This window comes from Microtus pennsylvanicus, chromosome 13, assembly GCF_037038515.1.
Source record: "Microtus pennsylvanicus isolate mMicPen1 chromosome 13, mMicPen1.hap1, whole genome shotgun sequence".
Taxonomy (NCBI): Eukaryota; Metazoa; Chordata; class Mammalia; order Rodentia; family Cricetidae; genus Microtus; species Microtus pennsylvanicus.
In genome coordinates this window covers 79,245,576-79,262,796 of record NC_134591.1, presented here as the reverse complement: position 1 = coordinate 79,262,796, position 17,221 = coordinate 79,245,576, and the positions used below count along the sequence as shown (strand labels likewise).

At 49.6% G+C, this 17,221-nt stretch overlaps 1 protein-coding gene across 16 annotated transcripts in view; it reads left to right on the top strand.

Annotated features, from left to right (window-relative positions):
• Camta1 (calmodulin binding transcription activator 1) overlaps positions 1 to 17,221 on the top strand; it is an 826,088-nt gene that overhangs the window by 280,201 nt on the left and 528,666 nt on the right. For all 16 annotated transcript variants that reach the window (XR_012907539.1, XR_012907538.1, XR_012907537.1 and 13 more), the window contains one exon: positions 12,137 to 12,204. Coding sequence is in view for 11 of the 16 variants with exons in the window: in XM_075946642.1 (XP_075802757.1) it covers positions 12,137 to 12,204 (68 nt within the window). In the remaining 5 variants the exon portion in view is untranslated. The remainder of the gene's footprint in view (positions 1 to 12,136; positions 12,205 to 17,221) is intronic.

The following is a 17,221-nucleotide window of genomic DNA, read 5'->3' as shown; positions in this document are numbered from 1 at the left end:
CCTTGAGGCTAGAGAGATGGCTCAGTCAGTAGATAAGACATCTACTGGGCAGACATAAGGACTTGAGTGCAAATCCACAACAGCCATGTCAGAAGCATGCATCGCTATACATGTCTGTGTAAGGTGAAGGAGGCAGGCAGATCTCAGGAGTTTGCTGGCTGGTTGGGCTGCCCGATGCAGTGAGTTTCTGGTTCAATGAGAGACCTAGTCTTAAAGGAATATGATAGAGAACAATGGAGAAAGGCAATGTAGTCCTCTGAACACACACTGACTTGTGTGGCTATACACACCCCAAAAAGACAATATATATATATATATCTTATCATAATACATTTATCTCTTCATCCACACATGTAGGTGGACTGAGAACTAACTAAGCCTAGAGCCGGACACTTGGCCCTTCAGGGGCCTCATCTGGTGGACATTTAGTGAGATTGCTGTGGAGTTTCCCTGGGATATATCGGGTATTTCCCCAAAGACATATCACCCCCACATTCTCATCTCCACTGTGCGCTATAGCCTCTCTTTCAGCTTCTGGTTCACTAGAGGCCTTGTCTTAAGATAATAGAGGGGTATGGTGGTATGGCTGGCTCTGCACGGTTCTCACGCTGGCCAGGACACACTTAGGGCACACTTATATTATTTAGCAGGGATGTGGAGAATTGCTACTCAGGGCTGGAGAGATGCCCCAGTGGCAAAGAGTGCATTCCTCTGTTGTAGTAGAGTCTCTTGTTTGTTCCTGGCTGCTCAGCCCTGAAATAATCACACAGAAACTATATTATTTAAAACACTGCTTAGCCCAGTAGCTCTAACTTCTTATTGGCTAACTCTTACATCTTAATTTAACCCATTCCCCATTAATCTATGCATCATGTGGCCTACCAGCAAGTTTCAGTGCGTCTGTCTCCTGCAGGGCTCCCAGCATTCAGTTTAGTTTTCCCCACCTAGTTCTGTTTCACCCTATCAGGCCAAGCCCGTTTTCTTTATTCATTAATGGTAATCGCAGCATACAGAGGGGAATCCCACATCATTCTGCTTTGCAAAGGACCTGAGTTTAGTTGCCAGCACCCATGTTGGAAGGCTTACAACCATACATAATTACAGTTACAGGGGATCCAACATCCTCTTCTGACATCCACAGGCACCTACATGTGCTTGTATACACACACACACACACACACACACACACACACACACACAATTAGAAAATAAATAGATAAATATATAAAATGGATCTCCTACTAGAAGATGACTGACTCCTCATAGGGATAAAAGATGGTCCTACGAGTTCTGACAGTTTTGGGGCAAGAGAGCAGGTATGACCTCTAGGCCGTGGATGGAGAGTCAATGGATGGTTGGAAGATTCTTCTTGCACCCCACTGGCTGGAGTCCAGACCTTTAAAAAGAGAGTGCATAACCTCCAAATGAGCATGCGGTTGCCAAGGGGATGAGCCTAGGTTTGCAAGAGAGGCCACTGCTTCTTGAGGACACCAAGGGACAAAGAGCTGGTGGAAGCAGCTGGTGGTGGCTGGATTAGGTCCTATGGGTAGAGCTGTGCCACTGCAGGCTCCTGGGTTCTGTCTCCAGGTAACAGTGCTGAAAGTAGTAGCATCACCTTAGACTTACAGAAACCGGAGGGCTATGCGTTTCCCTCTATCATTGTACAGGGCCACTTTTTTATGTGTATGCGTGAATATGGACGCCAGGGGACAACCTTGGGCATTATTCCTCAGGTACTGTCCACATTTTCTTTTTGAGACAGGGTCTCTCATTGGCTTGGACTCATCAAAGAGGCTAAATTAGCTGGCCCATGAGCCCAGGGATCTGCCCGTCTCTACCTCTCCAGCACAGAGATTTCAAGTGTGCAGAACCATGCCCAACTTTTTCATTTTTCTTTTAAAAATGGGTTCTGGTCCAAACTCAGGCCCTGATGCTTATGTGGCAAATATTTCACTGATTGAATGATTTTCCTGGCTTCTGTGGCTCCCTAATTATAAATCTTAACATTCTCCTAAGCTAGCAGAGGGGAACTGTTCCCAGGGCCCAGCTTTAGCATCCGTGAGCAGGACAAAGAAGGAGGAAATTAGAGTTTAGAGAGAAGAGTAATAATGAGGCAATTGGTATAGCATTAAGATAGAGACTGGGGTGGTATTAATGTTTTTATCACTTCAGACCAGCACAGATTACTGACTTAAGGAATGGCAAGTGTTCAGGTATGTTCTAGCCTCTTTAAAATTTGTGTTCTCAGCTGTGATTTTAGAGAAACTGTGGTCTTCCAATTCTCTCCATTTCCAATGTCCTAACTGTCACACTAGGAGGCTCAAGGTCAAACGCACGGATGTAGTTAGTGAAGGACACAAGCAGGATGGAGACACAGTGGCCGCAGAGCTCAGGCCCCACCAGCCTGACTCTGTGGTCCAGCCCCAAGGCTGCCAGTGGCTGCCCTTGGCTTCAAACGTGTCCCTCTGCCTCGTGTCACTTGCCAGTCGACTGGGCCCCGCATCTCACTGTCTTCTCTTTCATAGACATTTGCTCTGTGCTGTGTTCTCTCCTCTGCCTGTCAGGTTTCACGAGCTCCCGTCCCTTGCCTGGACTATTGTCACAGTCTCCCAGCAGGGGCCCCTCTGCTGTGCCGCCATCAAAGCAACATTTCTGAAGTACGTCTCCTTCTAGGTATCACCTCCACTTAAAAAGCCTTCTGGGCCCTGGCTCTCTTGGTTGAGACTCCACTTGCCTGGCATTGTAATTGCTCCCCAGACTGGGGCCTCTGCACCCCCCTGCTTAGGTACTGCTCATCTTCCCCAGACCTTGTCAACTCCAGTCATTTCATTTGCTGGTGTTTCCCCAAACACATCGACTCCTCCCATTTCCTGTCTTTGCACAGGCTGTTCCCTGCCCCAGTGTCTCTGCAGCTAGCCTGCCTGGCAGGCCCCTGCTCACTCTGCAGCCGTCCAAGCGCTAGCTCTTTGGCTCAACCTTCCCTTCCTGTCTCCTCAGCGTGAGCTCATTGTTCACACTGCTAAGGAAACATCCTCACAGGCCTTGTGCTTGACAAGGCAGCCCTGGATCCCACAGCCCTGTCTGTCTTCCCAGCTGCTCTCCCAAGGACCCTCACTCACTTTTCCTTGTACTGTTAGGACACGGTGTCCGGTCTGCTGTAAGACCTCAGTAATTCACCGGATAATTGCAGGGACATCTCTGTGATGGTGTGAGTTGCTCCAGCTCCGAGTGTCTTTGCTGGATCATTGCTTCTTCACTGATTGGCTCTGGGGAAGCCACAGCATGTTCCCCCACCCCCCAAGACAGACAGACAGCTGCACCAGGCTTCGTTTCTGCAGAAGTCGAGGCTGCTAGCCACGAACTCTGAGCTCCACATCACCCTGGAAGTCTTTCAGATGGCGTCCCCCAGAGGCCTTCACCACCCGAGTCACATGGTGTGTCTGAGTGGTGTGACACCCCATGGAGAAACGAAAAGAGAAAGCCCACTAGTCCATGTGCTCATGGCTTCTAACACGGTTGCTCATCATTTGAGTTGGGGTGTTGGTCTAACTTGTGGGTGGGGAACCAGGATATCCCATGAAGGTAAGATGTTGACAAGAGGCTGTTGGCAAGAGGATAGGTCCAGAGAGTTAGACGGGACTCTATACACTGGACCCAGGTAGAATCCTTGTCACAGAAGTGAACTGACCAGCTTTATTCAGGGAGAATTGCCACTGGGAAGGGGTAGAGAATGGTTATTTATTTAAATTAGGGCCAATTATTTTTAGTGAAGTGCAGTGAGTGGCAGATTCTGGGAAAATTTTCTTGCACTGTAAACATGTTGGTTAGAAGTCATTAATATGACATTCACATATCCCTAATAAAGCACATAGCACGGAGAGCTGGCACCACCGAAATGCCCAGAGGACGCTCAGTATGAGCCTTAAAACCAAGAGTATTGGAAACAAGATATTTTTACTTCACATTTGGGAGTAATATAATTGCATTTTGTGGCTCCAGCAGATGCCGGGGCCAGCTGCTAGCAGAGCACTGCCTATTCCCCTCAGCGTCCGTCCTCGCAGATAAAACCCTTGTGCAGAACTCTCATAAAAACCAAACTTTCAGAATTACCCCTTGGTTGAAAACCCATTCTTTTAAATGCAAAAGGTAGCTGAGACTGTGTAGGCCACAGAGATGTTTTTATTACTGGGGCTCAGGAGACTATAGAATAAGCATACACCAACATATATGCATACATGTGTGTATATATACATAGCCCAAATATATACAATAAAATATATGTACATACACACAAGCATACACACAGCCAAAACACACATACACAAATACACATACCCAAACACACATATGAACATATATGATACTACCCAGAATGCTTGACCTATAAATGCCCAAATACATGGAAACACATATATGCATATACACATCCATTCATATACACATACATACCTAAGCATATACGTACACACACAAACACGGATATACATACGCATACTTTCTCTCTATACACATACATTATACACACTCAAACATAATACCTATTCAAACATATACACACATGCGTACTCAAGCATGCACATGTATGTATCTAACAAGTACACATGTTTACAGACATGTACCTGTCGTTAGTGTTATTTGTTTAATTCATTAGAGAGAGCACTAAGGGCTTCCCCACAGACCTTTTCTTCCCAGACATTGACCATGTGTCTTGAAGATGGAGTAGGGGGATGGTCAGGCGGTCTGGGCAGGGCTCATCCTCTTCCTGGGTGCTGCTTTCAGTGTGAGTGTTGGAAGCAAGCTTCCGCCTCTGTGCTAGACTGCTGTGTGTCGCTGGAAACAGATGGTGTGTGTGCGCCTCCTGGGGGAGACCCACAGACTGAAGCTCCTTCCCAGACTCCTGTGTTCTACACCGGACAGACAGGGGGCTCTCACACCCCAGAGGAGGACACAGCTTCTTCACTCGGAGGGAAACGGAGGTGACAGTGAGCCCTGCCTGTAAGGAAGTGTCTGTTAATGGCCCCCTCTTTCCCGCCCGGATTCCACCTGACTGCCAGAAGGTTCGGTCTGTCACAGGCTCCCACAGAGTCTATTTAGGGCCACCATCCCACAAACCAGCCTTGTTTGGCCCCCGAGCCTGGCTGAGGTGGGCTGGGAGTGGAAACGCGGCCAGGTTTAGAAAACAGTATGCAGAATAGGAGACAGCGCGACTGCTTTCTAAAATTAGGCAAGTTCTATTTTGAATACATTTGGGTTAAAATATAAAACCTATTATTAAAGTTCTCAATTTTTTTAACCTTAAAAAATGCAGCTCCTTGAAATCTGAGGAGACACACCGTGGCATCTGGCCCTGCTACTCACTGTGGGAGAGTGGGGCCCCAGTGCTGGGGTGGGCCCTGGGCTGTTTGGGGGGACCTCCCTGGGTGGGCGTTTCTGTAGAGCATCTCATGGGCATGGTGTTCCCCAGCAACTGTCCATCTCTGCCCCTCCCCCTGCACTACGGGAGGCTCCGGTGTGGCTCTGTCTTCACCGTGCATAGAGGAGATTTGCACACTCCCAGGCGGCCACCCACTGAGTCAACGGTCACCTTTGCATCTCAGAGCGAGCTATATGCTGGGGTCCTAGAATACCACAGTCACTGCAGGGCAGGCTCCTGCAGCTAAAGTCCACCGTGTGGTGAAGGACAGCCTGACAATTCCCCAGGGAGACCAGCACCTGAGGGGGCTTTGGGCAGAGATGATGACACAGTTGGAGGAGCCAGACCAGCACAGCAGTGCCCTCTTACCCACAGGCTTCTAGTCCCGCCCCTGGTTCACGGCTGCCATGGCTTTGAAGTCATCTCAGAGTCTGGGGATCACTGACCCCTGAATGATGTGTTTGGGTAGTGGGGTGAAGAGCTCTGCTGCCCCATCCTGTACCCTCATCCTTCCCGACAGTACGCCTGGAGAAACCCTCTGCCTTCCGGTTGGCAGGGAGATGCAAGGCAGAGTCCACAAAACTGTGGATCCCATCTCCCACAGGTTGCTGTTCCTGCCCGGCCACACACTCTCTCTCTTTTGGCAGCAGTTTTTCTATTGGAACATTCAGAGGACAAACTGAGCATTTAAAATCTGCAAGCTGGACAGTCTTTGCTTTGGAGCCTGCTGTGAGTTTCTTCATCTTGACAGTGGAGCCATTCCTTCCCAGTGTCAGCGCAGGATCTGGGATGAGTGAAGGATGCTGGGATAGCAAGAGGCTGGAGGAGGCTGGCCGATGTGCCAAAAATGGCCCTTTTACTCCAGGTCTGCCATGTAGGCAGGGAAGGCTAGGATCTCCATCATCTAACCATATTTAGCTGGATGCAGGAGCTCTATTCTTGCTCCTAAAAAATAATTACGATAATATTTACTTATATAAACTCTAGAGCAGTGGTTCTCACCCGTCCTAATTCTGTGATCCTTTAACACAGTTCATCATGCTGTGGTGACCCCCCCAACCATAAAATTATTTTTATTGTTACTTCCTAACTGTAATTTTGTTCCTGTTGTGAATCATGATGTAAATATCTGTGTTTTCTGATGTTCTTAAGCGACTCCCATGAAAGGGCTATTCGATCCCCAGAGGGGTCATGACTCACAGGTTGAGAACGGCGACTCTGTAGCATTAGTGGTGTGCAGCCAGCGCTCCTGCTAGTTCCTAAGGTCTGTACGACCCCCAGGTCCTCAGATCACTCACTCATCCCCCTCATCCCCAGCCCCACACATCTGCATTCTCTGCCAATTGACTGGGTTGTTCTATGTAATTCATTAATAGCCTTTTTAACACGTGGCCTGTTGTTGTGGCAGGCTTCTTTCATGAAGCATTGCCTTCATGACAGGATGTTTGTGTTATAGCCCTCTGGGACAGGACTTAGCGCTGGTTCACGTTTCTGGAGAGGCCACCCTCCATGGACCCATTCATCCATCTATGGACCGCAGGCCTCCGCCGCTTTCTCAGCTCTTGCAAGTAATGCTGACCTGAACATTTGTGTCTGTACTTTTTAATTTAAAATGTTTTTTTTATAATGTGTCTTTCCACACGTCTGTGTGGGTATGTACATGAATCAGGAATTGTGGAGGCCAGGAGAAGGTATCAGATTCCCTGAAGCTGGAGTGATAGTTATGAGCTTCCTGATATGGGTGTGGAAAACTGGACTCAGTTCCTCTGCAGGAGCAGTACACAGTCTTAACCCCTGATCCATGTCTCCACGCCCAGTTACTCTGAATCTCCATGGCTCTTACGCTGTCTCATCTCATTAAACTTCAACTACCATGAGGGTGCTTGGTTCCTTGGTGTCTCCATCTGCTCAGCCAGGTCCTAAGCCTGAGAGGGCAACATCCAGCCCCTGCCTGCTATCTGGAGAGGAAGGGATGAATTCTGACAAGAGCAATGGGCTGGCAAGATTGGGTAGCGTGAAGCTGAGGTTAGATAGGTGACCCAGACACTTCCGGAACACTAGGAGACCAGCAGTAGCACGCGGCAGCCCCCGGTGTCAAGTCCAGCCATCCTGACCATGCAGAGGCAGGACCTGGCTACCAGTATTTAGTTCCCTTGCTCAGAAAAGCTGGAATAGCTGGTATTAAGTGGGATGGGTGCTCTTCCAAGCTGTGTGGGAGGTGTCACAGATTGGAAGAAATAGCACACACACACACACACACACACACACACACACACACACACCTCCTTTTGTGGAGGAGGAGGGAGTGGCCAGTGGTCAAAGGCAGCTCATTATCAAGCGTGGTTTCCTGGTCCCTTGCTTGTCTACGTTCTGGCTAAAGAGGCCCGTGCTAACCCTTTGGCTGTACAGCTGGATACACCATGGGCCTGCAGTAGCACAGTGAATGCTCTGCTGTTGCCATCTCTCTCTGCCCTCATCGATTGTGAGTTCACGGGCTGTGTAGGCTCCACAGCGCTCGTCTCCTGGGCTGCCACACAGTAAGTGTTTAGTGTCTTTAGCGCAGAACCCGCATGTTGCAAGGGTCCGGAGAGATTTTCCCCTCCAGAGGACAGTGGCAGTGGGAAACCCCGCTAGGCTGTGGAGGATGTGGGTGGAAGTCGGTTTGGAAGGGTCTTCGGGTGTGTGGGTCTGTGGAGTAAGGTGACAGATGTCAGGGTGTTGGAGTGTACTATGTCCTTATCTTCTGGGACACTGGGGTGTTAGCCTTGGCTAGGCCAGCGATCTGGGGTGGCTAAGGTTTCTGTTGCTGTGAGAAAAACACCAAGTCCATAAGAACTTTGGGGAGGAAAGGGTTTAATTTCACTTCTAGTCCTTACCACAGTCTGTCATCCAGGGAAGTTGAGGCAGAAACCTGGATGCAGGAACTGAAGCAGAGGCCATGGAGGAATTCTGTTTACTGCCTTGCTCCCCAAGGCTTATGCAGTTTGTTTTCTTGTATCACCAGGACCAGCAGCCCAGGAGTGACACCACACAGTGAGACCCTCTCACATCAATCACCAACCAAGGAAATGCGCCACTCAATCTAGTGGGGGTATTTTCTCATTTGAGCTTCCCTCTTCTTCCCAAATGACTCCAGCTAGTGTTAAGTTGGCATCAAACTAGCCAGCACATGGGGCACCTAGTCAGCAGGTTACTCTGGATAACAAGTCTTCTGAAACTATGACAGAGAGATGCCAACATGCAACTGACTGTGCGTGTGGTAGCCATGGTCTTCTCTCAGCATTGTGTGAAGACAAATTGGATGCAATGAGGGTTGATTGACAGGCTTGAATCCAGCACTTCCATCCCCTGTGAATGTGAATGTGGGAGAGTTGGGTGTCAGGAGGCGGGGCTAGGGAGAGATATCCATAAGCCCAGCAGTGGCCTGGACCATCAAGACACCTGCTACCCCCTAGAGGGTATCTAGACAGGTAGCTCACACCACGTCGACCTTGTAATGCTGATTGTGGAAGCTTTGTCCTCAGATGCTCTGGCTGTCAGTGCGATAGAAGGGCTATCATTTGCTATATCCGCCCTGGGAAGTGATATTTTCCTCTGTGCAGAGGCAGTTGACGTCTGGGTGGGGTAAGCAAGGTGCTCGAGATGAGTTAGCTGATCTCTGGCAGACTCGGGACTCAAGGCCAGAGAGGCACTTTGCAATGATGCTGAGCTGCCTTTGTGTGGTAACTCAGTTAATTAAATCACTGCAAGGCTTTATTCCAGAACTGCTGTTGTGCAGCTTTTCGGCTTTCGCATCAACTGTCATCTGCAGTCATAAATATATATACATATCCGTACACTACCACACAATACACACTACACAGAGAGACACATACACATTTCACTTATGAATGCATATTTTTATCTACAGTAGCCGCTCTTCTTTAACCCATCCACTCACACCCCATTCCACCAAGCCACATAACCTTCCACCCATCCACCAACTCATCCACCTACCTACCAATCCATCCACCTACCTGCTCACCCATCTACTTGTCCATCCACCTGTGCACCTGCCCATCCACCTATGCACCTTTCCATCCACCTGTGCACCTGTCCATCCACCTGTGCACCTGCCCATCCACCTATGCACCTGTCCATCCACCTGTGCACCTGTCCATCCTCCTGTGCACCTGCCCATCCACCTATGCACCTGTCCATCCACCTGTGCACCTGTCCATCCGCCTGTGCACCTGCCCATCCACCTATGCACCTGTCCATCCACCTGTGCACCTGTCCATCCGCCTGTGCACCTGCCTATCCACCTATGTACCTGTCCATCCACCTGTGCACCTGTCCATCCGCCTGTGCACCTGCCCATCCACCTATGCACCTTTCCATCCACCTGTGCACCTGTCCATCCGCCTGTGCACCTGCCCATCCACCTATGCACCTGTCCATCCACCTGTGCACCTGTCCATCCGCCTGTGCACCTGCCCATCCACCTATGCACCTTTCCATCCACCTGTGCACCTGTCCATCCGCCTGTGCACCTGCCCATCCACCTATGCACCTGTCCATCCACCTGTGCACCTGTCCATCCACCCGTGCACCTGTCCATCCGCCTGTGCACCTTTCCATCCACCTGTGCACCTGTCCATCCACCTATGCACCTGTCCATCTGCCTGTGCACCTTTCCATCCACCTGTAGACCTGTCCATCCGCCTGTGCACCTATTCATCCATCTGTGTACTTGCCCATCCACTTGTATACCTGTCTATCCACCTGTCCATCCAACTGTGTATCTGTCTATCCACCTGTGCACCTGCCCATCCACCTGTACATCTGTCTATCCACCTGTGTACCTGTCCATCCACCTGTGTACCTGTCCATCCACCTGTGCACCTGTTCATCCATCTGTGTATTTGCCCATTCACCTGTGCACCTGTCTATCCACCTGTGTACCTGCCCATCTAACTGTGTATCTGTCTATCCACTTGTCCATCCACCCACCTATTTAATCAGCTACCTTCCCATCTATCTACACCCCTCACCACTTTACCCACCCCTCTACCAACTCTTCCTGCTCCTAACAGACATTTTTTTCCAGCTTTCCCCCTATGCCTCAGGACACCAATGAGTCCTGTGACTGCATCAGCAATGACGTAGCCCTTACTCTTGCATGGTCTGATGGGGGATGCTACCCGAGTAAAGAAACAATTAGGATACACACAGTGATGAGGAAGGTGCTGTGGGAGGACAGAAAATGGACAACTAGTCCTGAGCAGAGCAGGGGGGCTGGCCTGGGCATGGGATTAGTGACCTCTGGTGAGACCCTCGGGAAGGATTTTCTCAGAGACAGGAGACAAATTTCAAGAGGCTCAGGGATGACAGCTCAGTAGGCTCGTTCTTTCTTTAGCTAAAAATCAATGAGAGGAACTTGGACAAAGAAGCGGTTGTCTTTGCCATCACTTGCTGTGTCCTGAGTTCTTGCTGTATGGTTCAGTCTTCCAGGCTGTGGTGGTTTGGATTCTTGGTTCCAATGGATGTGGTAATGGCCATTTACCAAGACTCCAGGGGGTCTTGGTCTTCACTGGCCCTGGTGGTCTTTATGGCACGGCAGGTTATATTTCTACCAATAACTGACCTGTATATCTGACGTGGAGAATGTCTCTTCCCTTTCCCAAGAGTCACGTGGACCCTTGCTGACCACTTTGTCTGAGCCCAAGAGGCTGCTGGTCTCTGGGCAGATGTTGAGCTCTTCTCCAAGGAGCTGGGAGCAGCTGTGGCTGTAGCAAGAGCTCAGACAGAGCCTCAGGCCCGTGCTCTGCATTTCTCTCACAGTCCCTGGTGGCATCTCCGTGTCACATCACCTCCAAGATCAGGGGAATGTGTACCAGCCCAACTTTAATTAACTTACGATCCCAGCCAATTTCATGTTAGCAGATCTGTTTGGATCTGGGTGTAATGGGCCGTGTCATGCCTTAGAGATGGGGCAATGACTTACGCTGTGTCACTCACTGGCTCCTTGTGGAAATTATTAATAAATCAGTAATTCTGTCTGTGATGATGTTATTGTCTTTATAAATATTTAATTTACCTTCAGGTGCTCACATTTTTTTCCATCTTTGCCTGAAACTCAGCTGACTTGGCTCTCTGAGGCTCGGCTCAATAGATCAAGTTAACAGTGAGAAAAGCTCTCTCTCTCTCTCTCTCTCTCTCTCTCTCTCTCTCTCTCTCTCTCTCTCTCTCTCTCTCTTCCTCCTCTCCTCTCTCTGTCTTTCTGTGATTTGGCTCCAGGGTGGGGGCTGGGAGTCAAGCTGAAAGGATGCAGTTCTTTGGTGAGGAAGCTGAAAGACATCCTGTTTCGGAGAAGCCGCGTGCACTCCGAGACCTGTTGCTGGCGCGTGTGTCCCCATCTCCTTCAGATGAATGACATTTGGGGTCTCAAAGGGTTTCTGATGTTTTCCTTCCACAGAGAAATATTTTTGTCCTTGTCACTGACTCCTCCTTTGAAACCCAGGCTTTGATGGTGGCTGTATGGCTGGTTGAGTGAAAAGGACTCAGGGGAATCAAAAGAGAGGCTGAGTCCCGGTCAACAGTTTTTCTAGAAGCGTCCGAGTTCTGGCCTGGCCACGATGCACAGCAGCCGGGAAAAATAACGATTTTTCTTTTTTTTTTTCTGCTTCTCAGGGTCCAACATGAACTAATTGTTATCATTATCTTTTTATTTTTCTGTTGCAGGAAATTGCGGCTTATTTAATAACATTTGAGAAGCACGAAGAATGGCTAACCACATCCCCTAAGACAAGGTAATACCCCAGCTCTCACAGCTTTCCAACTCTGTATGGTGAGACTCTATCATTGATTTTTTTTTTTGTGGATTACCAGATTCGGTCATTCAGTGCAGGGTAATGAGTTGGCAGTGCCCTGTGGTGCCCGATGGCCTGTGAAGGGGAGCACTCATTAGTTGGTCCAAGACAGTGGTGGTGAACGCAATGAGGAGGATTAGACACTAGGCAACAGCTGTCGGAACTTTTCACGGGGTGGCTCTGGGCTCCATCCCTCAGCCGGGCACTCAGAGCTCATCGGACAGGTGTGGCGCAGGGGGGCAGTTTATTTCGGAAAGGCACCCACCTGCCGTCCGTGGCGCATACGTTTTAAAAAGGAAAATGAACTTAACGGCTGCTTGGATCTCAGTGTGCTTTATACATCAATAAAGTCGGGTTATTCTCGATTGCTGGGAGAGAGAGCTCCCAAATCAGAAGCAATGGCTAAATATTACACAGTAAATGTCCTTGAACCCACTAACTGCCACAAACACTTAACTTCTCTTGCCACCTGGGAGTGGAGAAAATTGGTGAAAATATAGCCGACGTGTGTCCTGCCCACAGAAGTGATGTTATTACCAGTGAAGGATGGCGGGCCTGGGACTTGGGGTTCATTTTGAAGACAGTTTCTTATTTCCTTCCCAACTCTTTAAGTTTTTATTTTTGATATGTTTCATGCTAAACCATCAGAGATCTGCAGGCATTCTCTTCCAATTGCTACGACGTTTCTATTGGCAGTGACAGGGCCAGGTGCTTGTGTTAGCGGGAAGGTGGTTGCAGGGCACTGACTGCAGGCTGGAGGCTAAAAGGTGGGGTTCTCAGTCTGCGACACCGACGAGCACAGAAGTCTGTGGCATTAGAATGAGGATTCTCTGCACTTGGTCCTGAGTTTGGCCCATCTATCCCCTCTGAGCCATGTTGGAATGAGTTCTGGCGTGTAGAATGTTTCTTCATGAGACCGAATGTCTTCTTCATTCAGTGTCTTGTTGCTGTGGCCAAACACCTGGCAAAAAACAACGCAAGGAAGCAAAGGCTTATTTTGGCTCAAGGTTTGAGATTAAATGGTTCAGGATGGCAAGGAAGGCGTGGAGGCAGGAGGGTGAGCTGCTGGGCCGCAGTGAGTCTTCAGGAAACAGATGAATGCTGATGCTCAGCTCGCTTCTCCTTTATTTCTTAGCCCAGGACTTCTGCCCCTGGGATGCTACCACCCACAGTTAAGGTGTGTCTTCCCTCTTCCATGCCGAGAGACAGACCCAGAGATTGTCCTCTTTGGCGATTCTAGATTCTGTTAGGTTAATAATATTAGCCACCATGCTCCTTGAATCCAAGCAGGGAGAGAGAGCTATGTATGGAATGGAATGAAAATCTCCAGAATATGGTGGGTTTTGCACACATGCATGCATGCTGTGCCCACAATGCTTTAGAATGTTGCAAGGCTGGGATTTTTCCCTTACATTTCAGCCCAGAAATTTGGGGATCCCCACCGAGAAGAGGATATAACTTGTGGTCATACTGGACTCTGACTTTTTGGAGTATAATTGATCAAGAGACTTCTTGTCATGAGGTATAGGGACTGCAAAACAAGAGAAAGAATTAAGGTCCCATGTTGATAGATTTGTATTTGAGGCTTGGTTCTGTCACTTGGTGACAGCTGTATGAAAAGCTGTTAAGTAAGTTCTTTCAAAAGCCCCACCTCTCTCTCTCTCTCTCTCTCTCTCTCTCTCTCTCTCTCTCTCTCTCTCTCTCTCTCTCTCTCTCTCTCCTCCTCCTCCTCCTCCTCCTCCTCCTCCTCCCTCCTTCCCTTCCTCTTCCTTCCCTTTCTCAGTTCCCCAAGCGCCTCCTCCCTTTTTCTTCTTTGTCAGAAAGCAGAGCTTCCATCCAGTCTGTCTTCCTGGGGTCATCAAGAGCACCCTGGGGTGGGGAGATACCTTCTATGACCCTGCCTGGCAGGTGTGCGTGGCCATGTCTGTCACAGGCTGTCACTGCCCTTGTCTGTGAGTGGTGTCCCCCAGCCCGCTGGTGGCCTGGCCTGTGGAAGCATCGCCAGGATTTCCTTCCGGCTCTGGGAGTCTGAGCTTCTTCGCTCCAGGCAGAGTGAACGCACGGACTCCTGGTCCAGCCACATACACGCTCCGCGTTTACGCCTGAAAGCTCCTGGTCCCAGGAGGACAAGTTGCCCTGGTTGTTCAAGGACCTTCCTAAATTAGTTGTTGAGTTGAGTTTGGTTCCCCTCCCCCACCATTTCCAGGATTGAAATTAATTGGTGCAGTTAACTGCTGAGTTCCTACAAGCTGGTCTCCTGATAGTAAGGAATTAATGGCACCAATACTCCGCTGTATGGGAAGGCAATGCAAGTTTTGTTTGCAGCTACTGTTAATTTCATTTTAGAAAATTAATAAGAATGAATTGCACCGTTGACATTTATAGAGTTTGCTAATAAAATGATACATTGTTTGTGTGGAAGAATCCTTATTAAATTAATTGTTGTAATCAGTCCACATATAGATGTTGGTATAGGAACTGCGGAGGGACCCACTGCTGTCTCTGAGGCTTTCTGGGGTTCTAGGGATAAGCGTTGTCCTTGCCCATCCTAATTATAGAGAAGGTTCTGGAAGCCCCTTACACCTGTTCATAATGAGGTGTGCTTCAAAGATGGTCCCAGGTCAGGGACCTCGGGGTGGCAGTGCGGCCGCCACAGGACCAAATGAGGAGCGCTCAGATGGCCTATGTTGTGCTATAAGCAGGTGGGCTCTTAAGCCTGAAAACTCAACCTTGGGGACACTTTCATCTGACACTTGCTGTGTGCACGGCAGGATCACACTATCATTTGGAGACTGCAGGGATTCCATTCCACCCTCCCCACCCTGCCGTGCGGATTTACGAACTTGGAATAGAGTCTTCTCCCTGCCTAGAATGTTATCCTAGCTCCTCCTTCAGGCCTTGGTTGGGCTGCCCCCTTTCTCTGTGAGGTGTTTTAGGAATACTGCCCATACCCGTCCTGGGCCCCATTCCCTCTTCCTTGAGCTGGTTTTCAGAGTGCTTGGTGTCACTCGAGTTTGTCTATTTAGTGAGTTATGCCTCATCTGCCTCTGCGCATGTGGTAATGGGGGAGTTTTCAGTTGGTTTTGTTCTTAGGTAACCCAAATACCCGGCAGTCTCCCTGTGTGTGCACCTATGGGATGAGCAGGAATGGGTGAGAAGTGGGAGTCTGAGTACCGCGCAGCAAGAGCCCTGGCCTCTCCGTGTTCTTCTGTCTTGCACGTCCAGCCTCAGGCCTGGCCGGCACATCAGCACGGCACCCCGTGGCACTTGCTATGGGTTAGCGGCTGTGTGGCTCCGAAGCTAAGAGCACTTTCTGTTCTTCCACAGGATGCAAGTTTGGTTCCTGGTACTCACACTGGGTGACTCGCAACCACCGAGGATCTGAATCCTCTTCTGGCCTTGTGAGCACTCTCATAACCACCCCCCCCCCCCCCAATCTTCAAGTCTGCACCATAGCTCTGCTAGGCAGGGAAGGGCTGCAAGGCTATGGGATTTTCTGAGCTTAATGGCACTAGAACTCTTCATCCTCTCTAGACGTAGTCCATGGTGACAAGGAGTTAGAAGGAAGCCTTGGAAGTCATTCTACTCTTTCTCAGTAGCAGCTTGGAGACAGAGGTGCCAGTCTGGGCATCCCTCTGAGCCAGTGGGTTGACTGTGCCAGCCAGGCAGGACTCCTAAGCACTTCTCTACCCTGGGGCACAGACAGTGCAGGACCAGCATGGTGGGAACAGGCCCTGCCCAGCACAGGGTGGGGAATAGAGTCGAGGAGGGCACGATTTAGAAATTCTGATAACTTCTTCCCTGTTCCCTGGGAAGCATACAATCTTCCCCGTGAGCCAGGATGGGTGAGGCTGCAGATAGACGTGAGAGCCTTCTCCTGGGAAGAGTCCTGTTTATGCCGGTGAGAAGGGAGCTACAGAATGCTATTAGTTATCTAATTAATTAATTGGATTGTTATAGATAGCGCATTCACACCAACACATAGGCCTAGTAATAGAATTTTCCTATAATGAACACTACTTGCTTTTAGTCAGTAAGCAGTAAAACTCTGAGTAGAAGGAGGGAGGGCAGAGAGAGGAGAGAAAAACCTGGCAGCAAGAGAATGTGGAGGCTTTGGGGGCTCATTTTATCCTTTCAGGTTGTCTTGACCTCAGGTCCATGAGTGGGCATTTTGTCTCAAATGAGCTTCCTCCTGTTGACCACTGACGTAGATCCTCTCTCCAGTCCCCCTGGATGTCATATTGTTGACCACTTAACGTGGATCCTCTCTCCAGGTCCCCGGATGTCATATTGTTGACCACTGACGTGGATCCTCTCTCCAGCCCCCCCGGATGTCATATTGTTGACCACTGACGTGGATCCTCTCTCCAGGTCCCCGGATGTCATGTTGTTGACCACTGACGTGGATCCTCTCTCCAGCCCCCCCGGATGTCATATTGCTGACCACTGACGTGGATCCTCTCTCCAGCCCCCCCGGATGTCATATTGTTGACCACTGACGTGGATCCTCTCTCCAGCCCCCCCGGATGTCATATTGTTGACCACTGATGTAGATCCTCTCTCCAGCCCCCCCGGATGTCATATTGTTGATCACTGACGTGGATCCTCTCTCCAGGTCCCCGGATGTCATATTGTTGACCACTGAAGTGGATCCTTTCTCCAGGTCCCCCTGATGTCATATTGTTGATCACTGACGTGGATCCTTTCTCCAGGTCCCCGGATGTCATATTGTTGATCACTGAAGTGGATCCTTTCTCCAGGTCCCCCTGATGTCATATTGTTGATCACTGACGTGGATCCTCTCTCCAGGTCCCCGGATGTCATGTTGTTGACCACTGACGTGGCTCCTCTCTCCAGGTCCCCGGATGTCATATTGTTGACCACTGACGTGGATCCTCTCTCCAGCCCCCCCGGATGTCATATTGTTGACCACTGACGTGGATCCTCTCTCCAGCCC